General features: G+C 32.0%; 2 protein-coding genes across 4 annotated transcripts; one reads left to right on the top strand and one right to left on the bottom strand.

Annotated features, from left to right (window-relative positions):
* Nucleotides 1–618: 618 nt before the first annotated feature.
* On the bottom strand, nt 619–1,975 carry LOC118050143 (protein TOPLESS). Its single transcript, XM_035060391.1, has 4 exons — nt 1,896–1,975; nt 1,569–1,748; nt 1,086–1,142; nt 619–835 (listed from the first exon to the last, which is right to left on the bottom strand). The coding sequence occupies exons 1-4, from the start codon at nt 1,973–1,975 to the stop codon at nt 619–621; spliced, it is 534 nt and encodes a 177-aa protein (XP_034916282.1).
* Nucleotides 1,976–12,701: 10,726 nt separating this feature from the next.
* LOC118050249 (topless-related protein 1) lies at nt 12,702–20,426 on the top strand. Of its 3 annotated transcripts, none has more exons than XM_035060523.2 (25): nt 12,702–12,865; nt 13,363–13,464; nt 13,554–13,733; nt 13,856–13,969; nt 14,044–14,202; nt 14,428–14,605; nt 14,697–14,835; nt 15,024–15,097; nt 15,190–15,343; nt 15,438–15,547; nt 15,640–15,709; nt 15,793–15,866; nt 15,945–16,037; nt 16,115–16,210; nt 16,321–16,448; nt 16,531–16,765; nt 16,860–17,030; nt 17,101–17,244; nt 17,673–17,783; nt 17,918–18,097; nt 18,250–18,378; nt 18,468–18,563; nt 18,825–19,013; nt 19,573–19,739; nt 20,107–20,426. In XM_035060523.2, the coding sequence occupies exons 2-25, from the start codon at nt 13,382–13,384 to the stop codon at nt 20,321–20,323; spliced, it is 3,291 nt and encodes a 1,096-aa protein (XP_034916414.1). In that variant the 5' UTR covers nt 12,702–12,865; nt 13,363–13,381; the 3' UTR covers nt 20,324–20,426. The 3 variants fall into 3 exon arrangements, with proteins under 3 accessions (XP_034916414.1, XP_034916413.1, XP_073266123.1); XM_035060522.2 differs by having other exon boundaries at nt 15,187–15,343; XM_073410022.1 differs by having other exon boundaries at nt 15,018–15,097; nt 15,187–15,343.
* The last annotated feature ends 699 nt before the right edge of the window (nt 20,427–21,125 follow it).

Below are 21,125 nucleotides of genomic sequence, written 5' to 3'. Positions count from 1 at the left end.
CAAGCATTCTAGTTTGTCTTAGACAGGTCATAGAGGTTCAATTTTTCACTCGAGACAAATATTAATTAAATCATTTTGGCCTAAGTTATCTCTAGTTTACAATTGGAAGTTTCAACCAAATGCTAGCGAAGAACTTGAAAGCTATAGAAAAATAATTTAGTTAAAGTGACAATCTTTTGTTTCTGTTTAATTAATATTAATGGTAATGGTATTCTCGAATGAAGTAAATTTCATCTCTCCGTTTGAATCTTAATCAAATCATTTACATTGAACTTGAATTTTTATTAAAAAATATATATTTTCTTGCATTATGAGAGAATTCTCATCCTTCCATTGTGTTAATAAGACTGTTCTAGTAGTGCTCTAATTTTTATAATTAATTAATTGGATGTGTATTTGTGCTGTCCATAGTGCGGTTTGGAACGTCTAAAGATATTTTATAAAGATGGTTTCATAACACACTCTGTAAGAAACAAGTTTAATTTCATTACTAAAATCAAATCCATTATTGAGAGGAAAAATAAAATATTTTTTCTTCTGATCTTCCTCCTGTGGGCTAATTAAAACAATAGTAAAAACATTTGTCCTGATCGCTTTTAGGAGGCTCGCTTGTTGCCCCTAAGACCTCCCGGAGAAGGTGAAATCCCTAGTCATTGAAGTGCTCCCGTCAAGATCTCCACGCACAAGGAGACGAAGCAAGGATGCATTTCTGCCGGTCGGAGGATCCATTTTGCCTTTGAATGCTGGATTATCTGAAATGAATGTCTTAAGTGCATTCATCACGTGAATCCTTTCAATCTTTGGATCTCCATAGCTGCGAAGTGTTCTATGTTTCCTGCGTAAAAAACCAGTCAAGAACAATTAAACTTTTATCAGTGTAGTAAAACATACGATAATGCTATAAGAACATTTTTCCGGAAATTATTTTCCAATAACTTTTTGGTAAAATATTATATTCTTAGTAAATTAGCATTGTTCATAAACATATAGATTATACGTCACATATATTAATAGTGTAGAATTCACACCTAAAATCATCCATTGTCAGCAGTTTGGTAGCATCTCTGAACAATCTTTCATTATACCTTGAGAAATCTTGTAATTCCTTCGTGAGAACATCAAGGGCCTTAGGACGGTCTTTCCTGTCACACATGTAATCATCTATACTTATTTACATGAATGGCTTAATTAATCAAATTTGAATAAGCTAAACGATTAGGAAAATAATGGCTTGCTATAATATTATTAAACTTGGCTCGGTCTAATTGGTCAATACAGACCATAATCAAGATGAAGTTTTAAAAAATTCAAGTGAAAATTAATCTGATATGACTCAATCGATATAATAAGAATCAAGTCAATTTATATTAATATAATTTTAATGTACTCGAGTCAACATTTATTAATTTATTCAATTTTTTATCGAGTCTTTAACTAAGTCGAGTTTAATAACTTTGGTTTGCTATACTATACTATATGTGTATTACATATAAGTCAATAATATCATCAGCTGTGAGTGTCATTAATTAGTATTTCTCAATTTGACATAAAATCAAGAGTTTTAATACCTGTCTAAGGCTTCGAGAAATTTTTGTTTCCTTAGTTCAAAAAAGATCCTGGTAGAATCCAAGTTCTCATGCATATCAGTAAAACCAGATATATACTTCTCAGCTTCGTCGAATTTTCCTCCAAGCACCATTATCTCAAAATGCTTAGCATCAAAGAAAATTCCTGTCTCGCGCTCAAGACTACACATTAACAATGAAAAATAATAATAATAATAATAATAATATTAGAAAAAAAATATAAAAGAGAAATCCGATTCCAGTATGTGTAATAAGTTTTTCATTTTATTTATTTATTGTGGGTGGAATAGAAAGGAAAGAAAAACCTACGCATGAGCAGTGTCTTGGAGATTCTCATACTTAAGGAACTGTAGGATCGTTGACAGAAGATCTTTATGGAGAGGACTCATGGTTAAACTTGCACCAAAAGACATGATAGAAGGGGAAGATCTAACAAAATATATATATAAATGAATAAATAAATCAGACCAAAATTGAGTGTTAATATATGGGTTCAAAATCAAATCAAATTAAATCCAGAACAAATAAAAATTAATTCAAACTGTTGTGCAGTGTCTGTGCGTGTGTGTGTGTATGATATTCAACAAAATCTCTAATATTATATGCCAAAAAATTATCGTCCATAGGACAAAGAATCCTACCCAGAAAACAGGGATGATGGGATGGCAACAAAAGAAAGAGAGAGCCAGAAAACTCTCTGAAGGCTCACTGAAGAAAGAGAAAGCAAGCAAGAACCTTGAAAGTATAACACTAGATGTTAGAATTTCTGTGTGGAAAAATGTCTTGGAGAAGCATCAATTTATAATACCAGTGGCCTGTGCCCATGTTGGTTGGTGGAGATAAGCTTCTTGCCTTGTATAAGCAGTCACTGTCCAAATAAAACCTTAGGGTTTGGCATGTACACCTGCGCCTCGAAAGATTGACTTAAAGGATGGCATTTGAAAAAGGAAAGTCCTCGACCATATCCATGGCGTTTGAGGAACACTCTCTCTTTTGTCAAAATCATTAGAGGGCTTTCTCTCTGGTTCGTATGGACGGAACATCTTGCAACCATGGGTTCACAAGCTTTCACTATAGTAAAATACATGGATCCGTGATTGAAAGGCCTATGTCATTTTAATTTCACGTGTAAAGCTATAGTAATTGATTTTCTTTTTGTTTGGTTGGATGTATGAATCTTGGGTTGCGTGGGGATAATTATCGTTCTTGTTACGTGTGGAACTAGATGTTTTATTTAGAATTTTTTTCATGTTCTTTTAAAGTTTGGAACTAAACTCTTTTAATATAAATCTCAAATCTTTAATGATTAGGATGTGATGATGTTAACAAATTCAAAGTACTTATGAATTAGTTTTTAGTGGTTTCATTCATGGGTTAATCCGAGGTTTCAGTAAAACACTATATTTTTCATGATTTATAAAATTTGTAACTTGTTGTATAAAATTTATAATCAGTAAAACAATTTTTTTTAGTGGGATTTAAAGACCATTAAGTGATAAAATTAGTAATCTTAAAGCAAAATGATTACGGTAACTAAAAGAATAAACATCATTATTAAAAACAAAAGTATTTATTTTTAGTTTTGATATGGTAAATACTTCGGAATTAAAAGGTATTTTTGTAAAGAATATAGATTATTATAAACTCTTTATTTGAATAGTTCAGGAGGTATTTATAACTTTCAAACTTTGTTGTTTTATTTGGTTAAAGAGCGAAAAAGTCATTTTCTCCTGATAACATTAATGAGAAATAAATATATCTGATGTAATATTAATGAGAGACAAATATCTCTTACGCAAATTAATGAGATGAATATATGTTAGGTCATTGAGAGATTTTTTATACACCTAGAGATGTTGGAAGATAAATATATTTGATATTAATATTTTATATTAAAAGTCATAAGCATAAACAAATAAAGCCTTATGGCTCAACATATAGCCTATAATAATCTCGCGTTTAACTCTTTACACATGGCACATTACCAAGCCTACAATCAACAGGTATAGCAGCGAGCAAAATCCACGTCCAATTACGTTTGGCACATAGCCAAGACCAAAATCGATGGGTTGAGAAGGCCGTTAAACCCATGCCTAAATAACCTTAGTGCGTAATCAAGCCCAGGGATATTTGGTTTGACAGGTCATCAGACACATACCTGTTTGGACTTAGCATGTGGCTGAACTTAAAAACATTGGATCTGGTAGCTTGCTAAACCTATGTTCGTATGAGCTCGGTATATGGTTGAGCCCGATGTATGTTTGGTCTCGAAACATGGCTAAATCCAAATATGTTGGATTCAGTAGCTCGTTGGATTCACATATACTTGAGCTCAACACATGATTGAATCCAATAACGTTGTGTTATCATTCTGCCTTTGAACCTTTTTCCAGCAATAAATTTTTAAAATCATAATTAGTTAAGATTAAATGATTGTTGAAGGGAAAGTTAAAATTATATTTGATTTGCGACAATATTTATGAGGTTTTGAACAATAATTTCATTAAGCAATGAATTTTTAGAATCATAGTTAGTTAAGATTAAATGATTTTTCATAATATCATTTTGTTAAAATTTAATTAAAATGGAAGATTTTGTACGTAATACCCTAATATGCCATCAAAATAGAATTAAAAGATAAACTGAGTGTAGTTGTTTACTTTTATTTGAGCAAATAATGTTATGTTGAGGAGTGAGAGATTTAAGATAATGTAAATAATTTTATTTTGTTTTGAACTCTGGGTCAATTATTTCAATTATTATTATTATTTAAAGATCACTTTATTTTCTATCATGTAGTAATTACGTTTGTTGAGTTTACCTCCTTGCCTGATGGTTGTATCATACTATTATAAAAAAAATAAAATTATATTTGTATATTTATATGATATTTTTTATTTTTGAAAGAAAAAATTCTCTGGAAAAAATGGGCATGGATCTTATACATGGAGTTCACTAATTTGTGTGGATTTTCACTCGTAAAGTTTGAATAAAATCATTTATTTAATCTATGTTTTTGTGTTACTTATATAATTTTATTAATGTGTTAAAATTTATTCAAGTAATACCTTGTTTTTATCAAGTTTTGTCCTATTTAAGTGCTTAAATAGTATTATTATTGTATTTTATTTTCAATAAACTCTTTTTTTATAATTCTCACTAGCCCTACTCATTTTTGTCATGCTAACCGTGTTCCAATTGTTAATTCTTCCACCATTAATTTTTTTATTTTCTGATTTATGAAAGTTCTTTTCAAGATTTTAAAAACATAAAATGGAATCCATTAAATGAACCATGGATTTTAAATTGATGTAAAACACTTTATTTTCAATAAATTTGGAATTAAGTATTTTTCTTTTTCTTCGTTATTTTTCAAAGGGAATCACAAAAAAAAAATTATGGAAACAACGAAGGGAAAAAAAAAAAAAAAACCAAAGAGAGAATCAACAAACACCGTCCTCACTCTCTCCTCAATTCCCGCTTTGGAGCGTGTGCCAACAACTCACTCTGGAGCGTGGGGAGAATCTATCCTATCACTGTTACGTGTGACAACTCCTCTCTCCACGTGCAGTGGGTCCACGCGGCTTCTGTCTTCCATGTCATCTGGAACACATTTTTGGCTGTCTTAACTCTCAAGGCATAAATGTAATAAGATTTAACAGCTAACTAAGCTTAGCCATGTATGGTAAGAGAATCCGAAGAGTTGGGGCAACTTAAATTGTTTCGTTAAGATGGAAATCTTATTTACCGATTGTGATCTTGCACGGCCCGACTAAAATTGCCAGAAATCTACTCGATTTAATACACAAGAGCCAAGACTTTGTATGCCATCGAAGAATTGTCTCAACATAATCACCAAATGATAAATACAATATCCACTTGACATGTATAGAACTTTCATTTGGATTTGATTTACATTTTCCATGATCCAAGCAATGGATACTCGTATTTGTAATGAGCATATGCATGCACATAGGTTTAGAGTTTTTTTATATAAAAAAAAAAAACACAATAAAGACGTTCTTAAATCCTTATTTGATGAAATTTTAATTAGATTATCAATGCTTTAAATGGTATGTTCAAATAATTAATTTTTTTTTCTATATTTTCTTAAAATTCAAGGATTAAACTCGCTAATTAGTGAATGTTTATTTTTGCATTTTAGTATATTTTTTAAATTAGTTTTTGCTAAAAAAAAATATTAAATTCATTTTTAAATAATTTTGATGTATTTTCAATCAAAAAATATTTTTTAAAAAAATTATACATCATAATACCAAACATATATTCAATCATATTGCTTAAATATTTTAATTAGAGTTTTAAGGGTATGGTTGGTTTTTTTTTTTTTTGTATAGCTTTTAAAAAGTACTTGTATTCATAAATCTTTAAGTATTTGAATTGGACAAATTATAGATCCATTATATGTTCATCAAAAAAAATCTGTGTTTTTTTAATTAAATCTTGAAATAGAATCCGTGCTACTCCATCTTCTAATGCAAAAGCAAAATAATAAGATAATTTCATGTATTATTACGTGATATTTGAAGATTAAGACCCTAACGGTAGTACTTAGACTCTTGAGGTAGCAAAGTTTAGATGGTGTTCGGTACCAAGATTAAAAAAAAAAAAATGAAGAGGGAGACAATTTAAAATTAATTTTATTTTCATTTTAATACCAAAAAAAAATGAAGATGGAGAAAAGAAAAGGAATGTTGCTGGGAGAGTAAAATCTACTCTTCGAAAAAGAAAAAGAATGTGGCCCAAGCCCACAATTCTCCACTTCAATCCTAGGCCTTACAACCCTACTGTGGGCCGATAAACTAGCCCAGAGTACAGATACCATTTTCAACCGTCAACAAGAGTTGAAATAAATAAGTTTTTAAATAATATAAAATTTCAAATCTAACCCAGAAATGTCTCTTAAGATTATATAGGAAGAAGATTAACTGACACACAAACTTGAAGTCGAGCATGAAAATAAGACTTGGAGCATAGAAGTCAACTCCTAGGGATTTATTTTATTATTTCTTATTTATTTTTCACATTCTTAACTAATTGTCAGATTAGCTCAGACGTCTATTCAACTTGCCCTGTACAAGTTTACGTTTTATTGAAAGTCAAAGACATATTGGAGGGGGAAATGGGGCAAAATGAAGAATACGAAGCCAAGAGGAATATGAGAGGAAATTCTCCAAATTTATTAGTGTGCACAGGAGTTATTAAAGTTCCCGGGTTTTGGTAGGTCAATTTAATAATTTTATATTTTTTTTAAATTAAATTTATAAAAATTAATTAAATATTATTTAGTCAAAACTAATGAAAATTTGATTTGATTTTTTTTAAAAAAAAAATAAAATAATATTGATTTAACTTTTTTTCAAATAATATCATTTTAAATTAACTATGATTAACTTAAATTAACATGAAAAATATCAAACCGGGTAAATTTAAAAGTTCAACAATAAATTTAATTCATGATGTTTGTGGTGATTTCATCAATAAATCTGTGGTAAAATTAGAAAGCCATAATCTATAAAATTGAATGCCACAAGTAATTCTCTTGTTGGAGTTGAAATTATTATTATTTGTAATTTTGCTAAAATAATTGGTCTATTTCTTTTTCTTCCTTTTTTTTCACATTAAGATCCAAATTTATTGAGGATTCTTAATCATGTGAAAGTTATACCACGTGACAGATAATAATACTTTGAAGGGCAATAGTCGAGCTTATTGCTATCTTTTGTTTTGTTTTTTTTTTTTTTTTTTTTTTCACAAAAGAAAGGAAATAGAAAAAACATGGTTATTAAATTTTTACCGGCCCAAAACTTGAGTTACTAGCTGGAATGGAAGGGTTGATTGGAGTCAATCCAAAATAATTTTAATTTAATCTTAAATATACTCATTGCCATGCTGTAATAAATTTTCCAACAAACTAACATCTCCATTCATATTATTTAAACATTTTATTTGAAGGGAGAGGCTATTGGTACAACTTTACAGTCAATTAGCACAACCTTATATATAGTCTAATGGCCGTTTGGCACAACTTTATAGTCAATTAAATGACCAAAGTATCCACTCCTCTTTTGCTAATTTACTAGTGTAATTTATTAAGAAGCCGGAATCAAGTAGAGATTTCTCTCTGTGGGAGGAGAAACTCTTCCAACCGACGACAACCCACGACTATATTTTAAAATAAAAAATTGTTCAAGATAACATGTTTGTATTATAAAAAAGGCTTAATAAACTTGTATTAATCTTGATAACTAATGGATGAACTTGCACAACCCACAGCTATATTTTAAATTGATTAATAAAATATTTTAGGTTGGGCTGAGTTTTATAACTGAGATATCTACTAATAAATTCAAGAATCATATTGATTTTTACCATAATCAACAAGTAGATTATCACTTTTTTATTTTCGATTTGATTTTGTGCTTTAAAAATATTTTTAAAAAAAAATTTAATTTTTTTTTAAATTGTTACTTTAAATTAATATTTTTTTGGTATTTTCAGATAATTTTGATGTATTAATGATAAAAATAATTTTTAAAAAATAAAACAAATATTATTTTAATATATTTTTAAATAAAATTTATTTTTTAAAAAAAAATCACAATATCTTAGAGGCGGAGCCCTCGTTTCACACGCCCTCATTGCTTAATAAATATCTCATACGTGGGTAGCAGCTCATCACGTTTACTCGTCCAAAGTTGCCCTTGAAAATTCCCTGGAGTTCCTAGCGTCTCACATGCCCATCTGTTATTCCTTAATAATTCTTACATTATCGACAATCAAAGGTTACACGTGGAATATACGAGGAAATATAAATTAGAATATACACACACACGAAGAAATAAAGGATGTGATGGGAGATATATTAACGCTGTGATTACTGTGAATGCTGCAGGTAATAAAGAGTTGTGTGGCAAAGAACAGCTTGATAAAGATGGAAGAGATTATTCAGAGATGAGTGGCCTTCCTTTTTTTTTTTTTTTAATGAGGGATTACGCGTGTTTTAATCTGGATGAATGAAAAAAAATAAAATATCTCCTTTGACTTTGTTTTATGCAAGCATGGAGGAGAGTGGTTATTTTAGTCATTTTGATTATGAATATATTTAATAGAGTACAAAATACGCATCTGATAAAATAAATTGAAAAGAATAAGAGATGAAACAAGTGAATTATCATTTAATTTGATAAGGAAATGTAAATCTAATATAGAATCAAGAAGATTAAATAAGCTTATTTTTATTAAAAAAAAAAAGGGACGAGACTGTTAATTTTTATATAATTATTTCATTTTCTAATATTCTAAATATTTTTTCAATTAAGATAATTATTATATGATCATGTCATGATTTTTTTTAAAAAAAACATCGTTTCAAGTTTTTATTTTAATGAGCACCAGCCTTTCCGGTTTACTCTTTTTAAATTTTCTTGGAAAATTCATGTTTTCTTATTTATTAAAAAAAAAAAAACTGGATTTTTAAACAAGACAAATGAATCCGCTGCCATTGTGAGAAGCTGACACGTCGTGAGCAAACAAAAGGCAGGAAAGTTCTGCACCTCAGACTGTGAGTGAAGCAACCATTTAGCGGACAGACAGGGGTAATGAGTCGTTACATCAGCCATCAAAGGAGAGTCTGGACCGCAAAATGGCTTTTATTTAACTTGTCGTTACGTCAGATAGAGACATCCATGCACTGACCAAAGTGTTCTATGCTCTCCAACTCTGATGCACCTTGGAGCGCGTGACCACACGTCACACATTCATGTTACAGCGCCTGTGCTATTAAATTCGGAAAAACCGGTAGATCCGGACTTGCCTAACCTGTTCGAGAAAAATTAACTTGCAATTTACTTCGTCAACGAGTTAAAATATAGTTTAATTTTTTTTAAAAAAAAAAAATTGTTATAATAGTTTAATTTTTTAAAATAATATCATTTTAATTAATTCAAATGAACTCGCTCAATTTAGAATATATTAAATAGAATCATGAGCCAAGCCCGGGTTTCATTTCCATGTAAAGTGTTTGTTTCGTTCGAAAGCTAGTGGTAGGATAATTGATTAAATATGTGGTTGAGAGTTTGTGTTTATTGAAATAGTTAAAAGTATTATATCATTATCCGCATGGGTTAAATAAAAAAAACTTTAACATAAAAATGTTTAAAAATATTTAGACATTGCTAATATTTTTTATAATAAAAAAGTATTTTAATTCATGTGAGGAATTTTTTAATGTAGCCTGTGGATCTCAAGACAATTCAAATAATCTATAAAATAATAGTTTGACTCAAAATAAATATCTAAATGATAATTTTTTTATAAATATTAAGATAATAACATATTGGATAAAGTTGGCTCAGCTTGAATTAAAATGTTAATTCGCAAGCCAGGTTGTGAGACTATGATAATCCTATAAAAAAAAATGAAAACAAATTATGAAATTTAATTTTCAATTAACTAAATGTTGAAAGATGTAATTGAAAAAAAATAAAAAAAATAAAAAAATAACCCAAGTAAACCCGGGTTAACTCCCAATAAAAATAAAATAAAATAAATTATGAATCTAAACTCTCAATCAACTCAATGTTAGAGAATAAAATTGAAAAAAAATGATTAAAAAAGAACACAAAAAACAATTTGAAGTCAACCCGAAGTTAATTTACTATCCATGACTCAAATCATGAGACGAGAATAAATTCATAGAAAATAATTTGAAATGAATATTGAAATTTAGTTATCAATTAACCCAATATTGAATGATAAAATTAAGAAAAAAAAATCAACTAGGAAAAGGGAAAAAATACTCAAGTCAGCAGAGTTAACTTGTCAAACATGTGATACGGGTCATGAGACTGTGACACTTCATAAAAAGTAAATTAAAAAAATTATAAAGTCTGTTCCTTAATAAATCTAATATTGAATGATTGAAATTGAAAATGAAAAATTAATTAAAAAAACATAAAAAATAACTCGAGTCAACCCATTAACTCATGACCCGAATCATGAGATAAGAATAATCTCATATAAAACAAACTAAAATAAATTATGAAATTCAATTTCTAAGCAACCTGATGTTAAAAGATAATATTATGAAAAAAATCAACTAAGAAAAAAAAATTCAATTAAACGAGTTAATATTTAAATTTATAATCTAGGTTATAAGATAGAGATAACCTTGTAAAAATAAATTATAAAATTATATAAATTAATTTTCTAATAAATCTAATATTAAATAATAAAATTAAATTAAAAAACAAAACATAATTTTAAAAAATAAATAAATAATGATACGGTGAACAGGATTACGTAAAACCCTTCCTCTTTTATTTTTTTTTCCCGTTAATTGTTAATGTATATTTTAGTTTATATATGTACTTGACGTGATAAATGATTGTTTAGTATTTTTGACATATTTTTTTATTTTATTTTGATATAAACACCGGTGATATGTAAGAGTTGAATGCAGTTTTTCTTGATTTTTTACCTCTTCAAGTGTGGAATTCTTGTGAGATGGTGGCGTTTGATGTGTACGCGTCTCTTTAAAACCCTAAACGCAACCCTGACTTTTTTTTTCCCCATTCACAAATAGGGTTTAAACCCATTCTATATCTTTAAAGATTTATCTAAATAGTGAATTTAGTTAACTCTTTATATTACTATTTAATGTAAAATTCTAGATGATTTCATAAGAAAATGTGGTGTCAAGCGAATACATCAATCCCAATGCAGACTACTTGTTCAAAACATGAGTTAAAAATAATTTATTCTTTAATGAATATCAAGGATAAATCATTGGTTTTTTTTATTTATATTAAGGATAAATTATTGCTAAAAATAAAAGTCTTATTCTTCAGTATTCCTAAAGATGCCTGTATATTAGAAAATCTATGATTACTTATAATGAAATTATCCTACCTTGTTGACTTGGGATTTGGTCATAGATTTTAAAAACATTTATAGAAAAGATTGTGCACTTACCATTTCATTTTCCCTATGAGTTTTAAAATTTTACCTTGGTATGTATTTTAAAATGTAAATTTATGCCCATTAAAAATATTTAAATATTTAAATAAATCAAGGCTTAACTTAAATGGTCACTCAAGTTGATATTACAAGTAAATTCCTTTTTTTGAAAAAAAAACAAAAAGAAAGAGTTGAGTGCACACTAATTTGTCTGGATTTGGTTTCAAAGAATTCTCATCTTATATAGCAAATTATAATAAATGTTGGTAGGTGCCACTCCAATTGGTAAATCATTTATGATATCAATAATTCTGGACAAACGGTAACAAAATATTTTTAACAAAACAAACATAAGGCAATTCTATTCTCTATTCCAAAAAGCTTACCATGCTTGTTAACTTTTATAAGCATATTATCAATGAACACTTTAACAAACAATCTCCAAATTCTCTAAATAGTAGAAAAAAACAACTCCAATTCACCAACCATAATTATTCCCCACCCCTTGCATCATAACTCTGTTTGTTGAAGCTTTTGCTCTTATTTTTAGTATTTTGGATTGAAAAACATATAAAATAATGATTTTTAATGAGCAGTTCAGAGTCCGTTTATAATTATAGTTGTAGTTATTTTTAAAATAATTTTTATTTAGAAATACATTAAACAATATATTTTTTTAAAAAAATATTTTTTATATTAATACATTAAAATTATTTAAATAAATACAAAATTTTAATTAAAAAAACAATTTTACACCGCAAAAACAAAATGTGACTCAGAAAAACAGACTCTACATCTAAAATCATTAACGTCATTAAGCACAATTAACAAAAATAAACAGTCTCTAAATTGGGCAAATGATAAAAAAAGAAAAAACAATTCCCTCGAGAGAGTGTAATTCACTTGCTTAAAAAAGCGGTAAGGACAGATACCCACTCACCTCAGCCGTCACTGTCTTCTTTTGACAAAGTAAAGACATTTGTCGGCTGAGGTTTCTCGGGTGGTGCCCACTTTTGTAACTTATATAAGTACATGAACTTATCATTCACAGTTTCTGATAAGCTCGTGTACTTATTCCTCGAGAATACCGCCAGTAGCATATATATTTCACTTTTGCTTTAGTCACCTCAAAAACCAAGGAAGCAGCATCTTCTAGGAAACAGAGCTCAGAGATAGAGAGAGAGAGAGAGAGAGGGAGAGAGATAGAGATAGAGAGAGGGAGAGAGAGGGGGAGTTTGATTTAGAGAGCCAAATTGCTCTGTTTCCTTTAGTTCCCTGTTCTTAAGACTATTTCAAAGGTGAGCTTATGCTGTGTTTTTACCTTTAATAGTATAGTGAATGATTCCCTTTTGTTTCGTCTTTATTTTTTTGGCTTAAACCCTTTAGTCCACTTTAGGGCATCTTTAATTTTACTGGGTTAAAGCTACTTTACTGTTTCAAACATGCGAAAACCCTAATTTTCTCCAATTTTCGGAGTTCATTTTTACTTGAAAAACTTGCAATTCTGTGTTGCTCTTTCATGTTATTGAGGTTGTTGTGCTTGGTAACTTCAAATTCTTTTGGTTTTTCGCTTAATTTTGTATTCCATGTAAGCCCTTGTTTCGATTAAATTCTGATAAACTCTACTTGTTTGGTTGTAAATGTTGAGAACTTCTTTCTGGGCTGAAAAATGAGGCCATTTTCTTGCTTCTTTCGCTGTTTCTTCTTTCTTTTTGTCATTTTATGCGTATAATTCAATTTGATTGTGTAATATATGTTGTTTTTTTATATTGATTGGTTTTTGGTGGTTGTGTAGATAAGAACTGGCTGCTGTAATGACGTCTTCGCTCAGTAGAGACCTTATCTTTTTGATTTTGCAGTTTCTTGATGAAGAAAAGTTTAAAGAAACTGTTCACAAGTAAAAAATTCTTATCAATACCTAGTTTTTGGTAAAGTTTATGAATTTTTTTGTTAAACATTAATTGGATTTGTTTCATTTTTAATTAGGCTCGAGCAAGAATCGGGGTTGTTCTTCAATGCAAAGTACTTTGAGGAGCTTGTGCTGGGTGGCAACTGGGATGAGGTTGAGAAGTATCTATCTGGGTTTACCAAAGTGGATGATAACCGATATTCGATGAAGATATTTTTTGAAATTCGCAAGCAAAAGTACCTCGAGGCGTTGGATAAGTAAGATTGTGAATCTTTTGTGTTTAGTTTTCATGATCTGCTCCAGGCAGTTTGTTATTGAGTCTGTCTCTTGGCTCCCATTTTTATTGTGTTTGCTGCTCTTAAATATTATGAATTGATAGGCTTGATCGGACCAAGGCTGTAGATATCCTCATGAAGGATCTGAAAGTTTTTGCCTCTTTTAATGAAGACTTGTTTAAAGAAATTACCCAGCTGCTCACATTGGATAATTTTAGGTATGTATGCTTGAACAAGATGAATTAAGATTTTCCATTTTAGTTGACTGAGTTGTAATTGGACGATTATGCAGGGAAAATGACCAGCTCTCCAATTATAGAGATACAAAGTCAGCAAGAGCAATAATGTTGATTGAGCTCAAGAAGCTTATTGAGTCAAATCCCCTTTTCCGTGACAAATTGCAGTATCCTAACATAAAAAATTCAAGATTACGAATGCTTATCAACCAAAGGTCCGTAGGATTTTAATAAAATGATAGTGAGATTTTCTTCTGTCTTTAATGGTTGTTGCTCTGTCCCCTATTCTTTTCTTTTGATATGTGGCTTTTAAGATGTCACTTCCTTAGTTTTTATTCTTCTGTTCAATGAATATAGTTGCCGCAATCTTATTCTTTGTAATTTCTAGCACCCTTGTTTGCTGTAGAGAATAAACTGATCTTTGGTGTGCAATATGACAGCTTGAATTGGCAGCATTCGCTTTGTGGTAATCCAGGGCAAAACCCTGATATAAGAACCCTCTTTTACGATCACAGTTGTAGAAATGCTAATCATTCGTATCCCCAACTAGCAGCAAACAATCACCTCATAGCTTCTGCACCAAAGTCGGAAGGTTTTCTCCCAATAGTTGCAAATGGGGTACATGACTAGATTGCTTTTGGTTTCAATCATGTCTTGCTGTCTTTGACCAGAATTTTCTTACGTTGCTTGATTATTTTTTATCTACTAGTCATTCCAGCCAGCACCAGCTCCGGCACCGGTGCCCGCACCAGTTCAAACACCCTTAACAGCATGGATATCCAATCCCACAACTGTAACTCATCCAGTAGTTCCTGGAGTTGGACTAAATTTCATCAGCCCAAATCCAGGTGATAATGTGAACATATTTTTTATAGAATTCCTGAGTGGGTATTGTTTCCTATTTAATTCATTCAGGTACATGCTTGGGGTGTGCATGTGTGGTTTTGTTTTGTTTTGTTTTTTCTTTTTTTTTTCCGAGGGGGGTGGGGGTGGAATGGTTGTAAGATTTTGCCTTTAACATCCATTAAAGTTTCAGGTATAGCTGCAATGCCAAAAGGTCCAGGCGATTCTGATGTGTCAAGGCCAAGATTTTCTGGGGCTTTGGACAGGGTAAGTTGTTTGAACTCTTAACTACATAAACACAGTTTTAATAGCTGGTTTCCCGTCAAAACTACATAATTTGTGTGGAATTTTTCCAGCAGGTAATGTTGACAGGAAATAATTCTGGTCAAAATCATCATGGCCTGGCCTTTAACATAACCGAAGAGTTGCCCAGGAATGTGGCATGTACATTAAATCAAGGCTCAGCTCCCACAAGCATGGACTTCCATCCTGTTCGACTGACTCTACTTCTGGGTTAGTTCAGGTTTTCTGACTATAGTTTATGGTAACTTTATTATTTTTCCCCCAATAACTGCATATTACTTATATTTACATGGTGTCTTTTCAGTTGGGACTGGTATTGGAGACATTAGTTTGTGGGACGTTAGTTCTAGGGAGAAATTGACCTCTCAAAGTTTTCAGGTATGGGATATTGGAGCAAGTTCATTGGTATTGAAGGTATGCTCCTTTCTAACTAATTTATCATTTGGCAAGATTTTAATTCTGTCATCAGAGTGTCTCAATTCCATATTGATTTTGGTCAAATTCAGGCATCTCTAGTCAAGGACCCATCTGTCTCAGTTAAACGTGTATTATGGAGTCCTGATGGTTCTTTATTTGGTAAGATTAAAAAATGCTGGATCAAACAGTTTCTTATGACTTGATTTTTCATGATTAAAGTCTGTTATTCTTCAACTAAACAGGGGTTGCATATTCTAAGCATATGGTGCAGTTATACACTTATTATGGTGGACATGATATTCGGCATCATATAGAGGTAGGTTATGTTTGTGTTTACCTTATTTACAACTTCGTCATATTGTTTTCGGAGAAATAATTTATCTGTGTTTACCAGATCGATGCTCATGTTGGAAGTGTAAATGATCTAGCATTTTGCAACCCCAACAAGCAATCTGTTATCACTTGTGGCGATGACAAGACCATCAGGGTTAGCTTGTTATGAGATTCTTAATGACATTGTTTCTCAGAGCTCTTACTGTATATACTAATATTTTTAAATTTTAGGTGTGGGAAGTGGCCACTGGTGCCAAATTGTATGCGTTTGAAGGTCATGAAGCTCCTGTTCATTCGATCTGTCCCCATTCCAGGGAAACTGTTCATGTAAGAAGTCCAATTGGACACTCGTTTTCTGCTGATATATGTCTTTTTTTTTTTTGCTTCCCCTGGCTTTTCACACAGTATGCTAATTTTTTCAATTGTTTATGCCCCAGTTTGTCTTTTCAACATCACTGGACGGGAAAATAAAGGCATGGTTGCATGGCGTGATGGGATCTAGGGTTGATTATGAGGCTCCTGGTCGATCATGCTCCACAATGGCATATAGTGCTGATGGGAAAAGGTAGGTTATTAGAACTGGAATCCCACTTAAAACTTGCATTTTAAGGACAACTGAAAATTCATTCTCTCCACAACACATTTAGGCTATTTTCATGCGGGACCAGTCAAGATGGGGAGTCACACATGGTGGAATGGAATGAAAATGAAGGTAAAATCAAGAGAACCTACCAAGGATTTCAAAAGCATTCTTTGGGTGTTGTTCAATTCGATACTACCAAGAATAGGTTCTTGGCTGTTGGTGATGACTACTCGATCAAATTCTGGGATATGGATAACCCTTCTCTTTTGACAACCATTGATGCGGAGGGAGGCCTACCAGTAAGTTCATGCTTAAACCACAGTCAACTGCAAGTCTTTGTGCAAACATACTATGGCTTAACTGGGTTTTATATTCTTATTTCTTTGACTGAAGACAAGTCCACGTATTCGATTCAATAAAGGGGGCAACCTATTGGCTGTTTCTGCAAATGATAATAGAATCAAAATATTGGCAACAGTTGATGGTCTCTGTTTGATGCGCACCTTTGAAGGCCATTCTCTGGTTACCTCGAGACTTGGAATTGCATCTGAGGCACTGATAAAGGTCAGTAATTTTCTCTCACTTTCATTTCTTGGCTGGACTCACAAACTAAATCAATGGGTGCAATTGCTAGAATGGTGACACTAGAAACTCAGAAGGTGTAAAACCAAGGGTGCCTGAAGAAGCACACCCACCAAAGATATGGAAGGTCACTGAGATTAACGATCCTTCCAAGCTTCGTTCTCTGAGACTCTCAGCTCATGTTAAAACAGATAAGGTATGACTGTGCCACTTGGCTTTTATTCTTTTGACCCAATTTGTGTTTACATGTAGCTTGGCCTTGAGCACAGGAGAAATTCTAAGTCTTCAAATTGGATATGAGAAACTTTTTAAAATTCAGTAGGCTGTATCAAACAAGAACAATGCACCCAGAGACATATCAGATACCATCTTTGTTAACATATCTCTACATCATATAAGTTTTGTGCCTGCATTCTATCTTTTGATAACTTCCCCATGTTGCTGTCATTTAGTGATGGAGCACAGGAGAATATGTACAATTGTGTTATGCATGTGTGCATGTCTAGCAGGAAGTTTTGAATTCACAGTTTTAAACTTTTTTCCAAAACATATACAGACGGTTCATTGCCGTTAAACTTTCAGAGAAAAAAAGGTTCTTATTGGGTTTTCTTCTATCAACTGCAGATCGCGAGGTTGGTCTACACAAATTCAGGCACTGCCATCTTGGCACTTGCATTAAATGCGATTCATCTACTTTGGAAGTGGCCTCGAAGTGACCTTAATTCGAGTGGGAAGGTATGAGATTCCTGTATTTCTTCTGAATGTTTCACTGTCTAAGATGAAAGTCAGTTCCCAATACACAATAAATTTGTTCATCTTTTAAAAATTTGAATTCATTTCCTTAGCAACATATTTGTTTCATGGTCCAGGCAACAACCAAGGCTGCCCCTCAATTGGTGCAACCAGCATCTGGCATATTAATGACCAATGATCTCGTGGATGCTAGACCAGAAGAGGCTGTGCCATGTTTTGCTCTGTCGAAGAATGATTCCTATATCATGTCTGCCTCTGGGGGGAAAATTTCCTTGTTCAACACAATGACATTCAAGGTATTTTTTGAAATGAGATAGTAATTCCTCTTTTTACCCTTTTTCTAATTATTCTCTTGCACAAGGAAAGATGGCCTTGAATTTTTTTGGGTGCTGTATTGAAAAGCTACCTCCTTTGGGCTGCTATTTACAAAATTTATTGGCAACTGCAGACTATGACAGCATTCATGCCTCCGCCACCTGCAGCGACATATCTTGCGTTCCATCCTCAAGATAACAATATTGTTGCAGTGGGAATGGACGATTCCACAGTGCACATATATAATGTTCGTGTGGATGAGGTACAATAAGATGTTAGTTGATAGTAAGTTCCTGTGAATTCCAATGGGAAAAACAAACTAGGATTTGATCATTTTCTTTCTTGCTGTAGGTCAAGAGCAAGCTTAAGGGTCACTCTAAGAGAATCACTGGTCTTGCCTTCTCTAGTGTGCTGGATACACTTGTTTCCTCTGGCGCAGATTCTCAGGTTGGTATTTCATCTTTTATACCATGTCTATGCTAACAATTCTACGTGCTCTCGTAATTGTTTCCTGGCATTTGAACTTCCTTAGAATCTGTATTACCTGTTTTTGCTGGGCTTTTGCTTGCTGGAAAGGGATATATTTCATCTTTCCCCAGCTGCAAGACAGGGTGACAACATCCTATTTGAGAAAATATAGTGGGGTTGAATCACCTCAATGTGCTATCTGCAATATGTATCTTAGAGAATACATTAACCATTTTCCAGGTTATAGTGTGGAGCATTGATAGGTGGGAAAGGAAGAAAAATTGCGTCTTGCAGGTTCCAGCTGGAAGGACACCTGCAGCAATGTCAGACACCCAAGTTCAGTTTCACCAAGATCAAGTCCATTTGCTTGTTGCACATGACACTCAGCTTGTCATTTATGAAACAACAAAACTTGAATGCTTAAAACAGGTATTTTAATCTTGACTGTATTATGTTAGAGCGCTCCAGAGTCGTGTTACCGATTTCGTATTGTTTTAGATAAGGTCCTAGCAGCTTAAATACAAGTGTAATTGTTCTACAAAAAAAAGAAAAAAAATGTTTGTTTAGGGTGCCTTGAAGTTCCACCACAAGCAGAACTGGTGGCTTTGCTATATCTCAATTTTTTTAGGGACTGAAAGGACCACCTGTAATACCCTGTGGTTGATGGGCAACAAGATGGTGATGCCAGTTAGTAGTTTTCAAAGGGAACAGTCATGGTTCAGCAGTTCCCTTCTCCCCTACACAGTTTGTTTTTGCTTTTAAAACTACATTTCAAAATTGCGATTGGCTTGAAAATGCGTCAAATTGATGCTTCTTTTAGTGATTTCCAATGGTTTTGATATGCTAATGTTAAAAATAAAAATAAAAATCTGAAAAAATTATTTAATGTATTTTCAAGCGAAACACACCCTGCATCATAATATCAAACACAATAATCATTCTCTCTGTATTTCTTTTCAAAATTTGACCTTCTGTGTTAAATTTTCAGTGGACCATTGGAGAATTTTCAGCACCTATCTCGCATGCAACATTCTCTTGTGATAGCCAGTTAGTTTATGCTAGCTTCCTGGATGGAACTCTGCGTGTATTTAGTGCATCAAATCTTCAAGTGAGATGCCAGATTAATCCCATTTCCTATCTTCCATCAGATGTCAGGTACTAGTGATCTTGTTTCTTTACCAAAGTGTTGGTGAAAATTAGTTAAATCTTCACTCAAAAATCTTCACTCGAGAGTCTTTTTAACAGCTTGCATAATTAACCTGAATCATTGTTCTGTTGATCTCATTTCATGATCTCCTTCCACAATAAATTATGCTTCCACTACTTCTTGTTTAGCATGACAACTATAGCTGGAATTTTTCCATAGTCAACTTACAACCTCCTGGACTGTGTTCGACACTTTACAACCATTTATATCAACATGCAGCTTGTGGCGTTTGGATATTAGTGGATATGAGCAGATTCTCTTCAAGCATGTCCTAGTTGCGTGATCTAATGTACCTCTCTCATTCATTTTCTGCAGCTCTACTGTATATCCTCTAGCAGTTGCGGCACATCCCCAAGAACCTAATCAGTTTGCCATAGGCCTCTCAGATGGCAGTGTTAAAGTTTTCGAGCCTCTTGAGTCTGACAGCAAATGGGGCGTTCCCCCACCTGCTGAAAATGGGGCATCAGGTAGCATGCCTTCCACCGCCGCACCTCCAGTTGTTGCTTTAGATCAACCACAGAACATGGAGTGAAAACATCAACATCTCCGTTTACTCATATAAATCAGCTGAAGGAACTTATATGTAATATGTAGGAAACTTGGTAAGCCTTTAATAGCAAGCTTTCTTTCATGCATCCGTTTCTTATAGAATGAATGAGTGATAGCAGTTCTTTCGAAACTTACCAAGCCTTTTATAGTCAGCTATGATCTATCTTAACAGCCTTTGGTTAAACCGGACTCCTTTCTCGTCTAGCTAACCAAACTACTTTCTGGCTGGGGTTATACAAACATTTGAACCGACATTGCAAAGCTAGCTTAAGTTAAGGATCATTTGTGCAACGGTACAAGACCTCTACTTAACAAGAGGCTCAAAAAATAAAATATATTTGTCAACTATGTTTTATAAAATGAAAATTGCTAAAATATATTTGTTAATTATGTTTTAAAAATTGAAAAATGAAATGAAAATTATTTAAGGTTTTGTTTGTCAGATATATATAAATAAAAAAAAAAATTATTTGTAGTTTTGTTTCTATGATATTTAGGGCATTACCCTTGTGGAGATTACAAAACAAAGAAAAAATATTTTTTTTTTCTTGCTAAAGCCCAACTCCACAAAAACTAGTGTATAAATTAGAGGTGTAAATCAAACTTGGGAAACTGCATACAAGTAAATTTATTAAACTCTTACTTTTTATCTATATTTTTTTTCAATTATTGACTAAAAGAATTGCTATATGTTTTGTCAGGAGTTAACTTTGGATTAATTAATTGTTGAGTCAGGATTTTACATTGAACAAAAGTTATTTTTTGATAGAGTAATGGTAAGGATG

Source organism: Populus alba, chromosome 6 (assembly GCF_005239225.2).
Source record: "Populus alba chromosome 6, ASM523922v2, whole genome shotgun sequence".
Lineage (NCBI taxonomy): Eukaryota > Viridiplantae > Streptophyta > Magnoliopsida > Malpighiales > Salicaceae > Populus > Populus alba.
The sequence above is the reverse complement of the archived record's forward strand: the minus strand, read 5'-3'. Positions and strand labels throughout refer to the sequence as shown.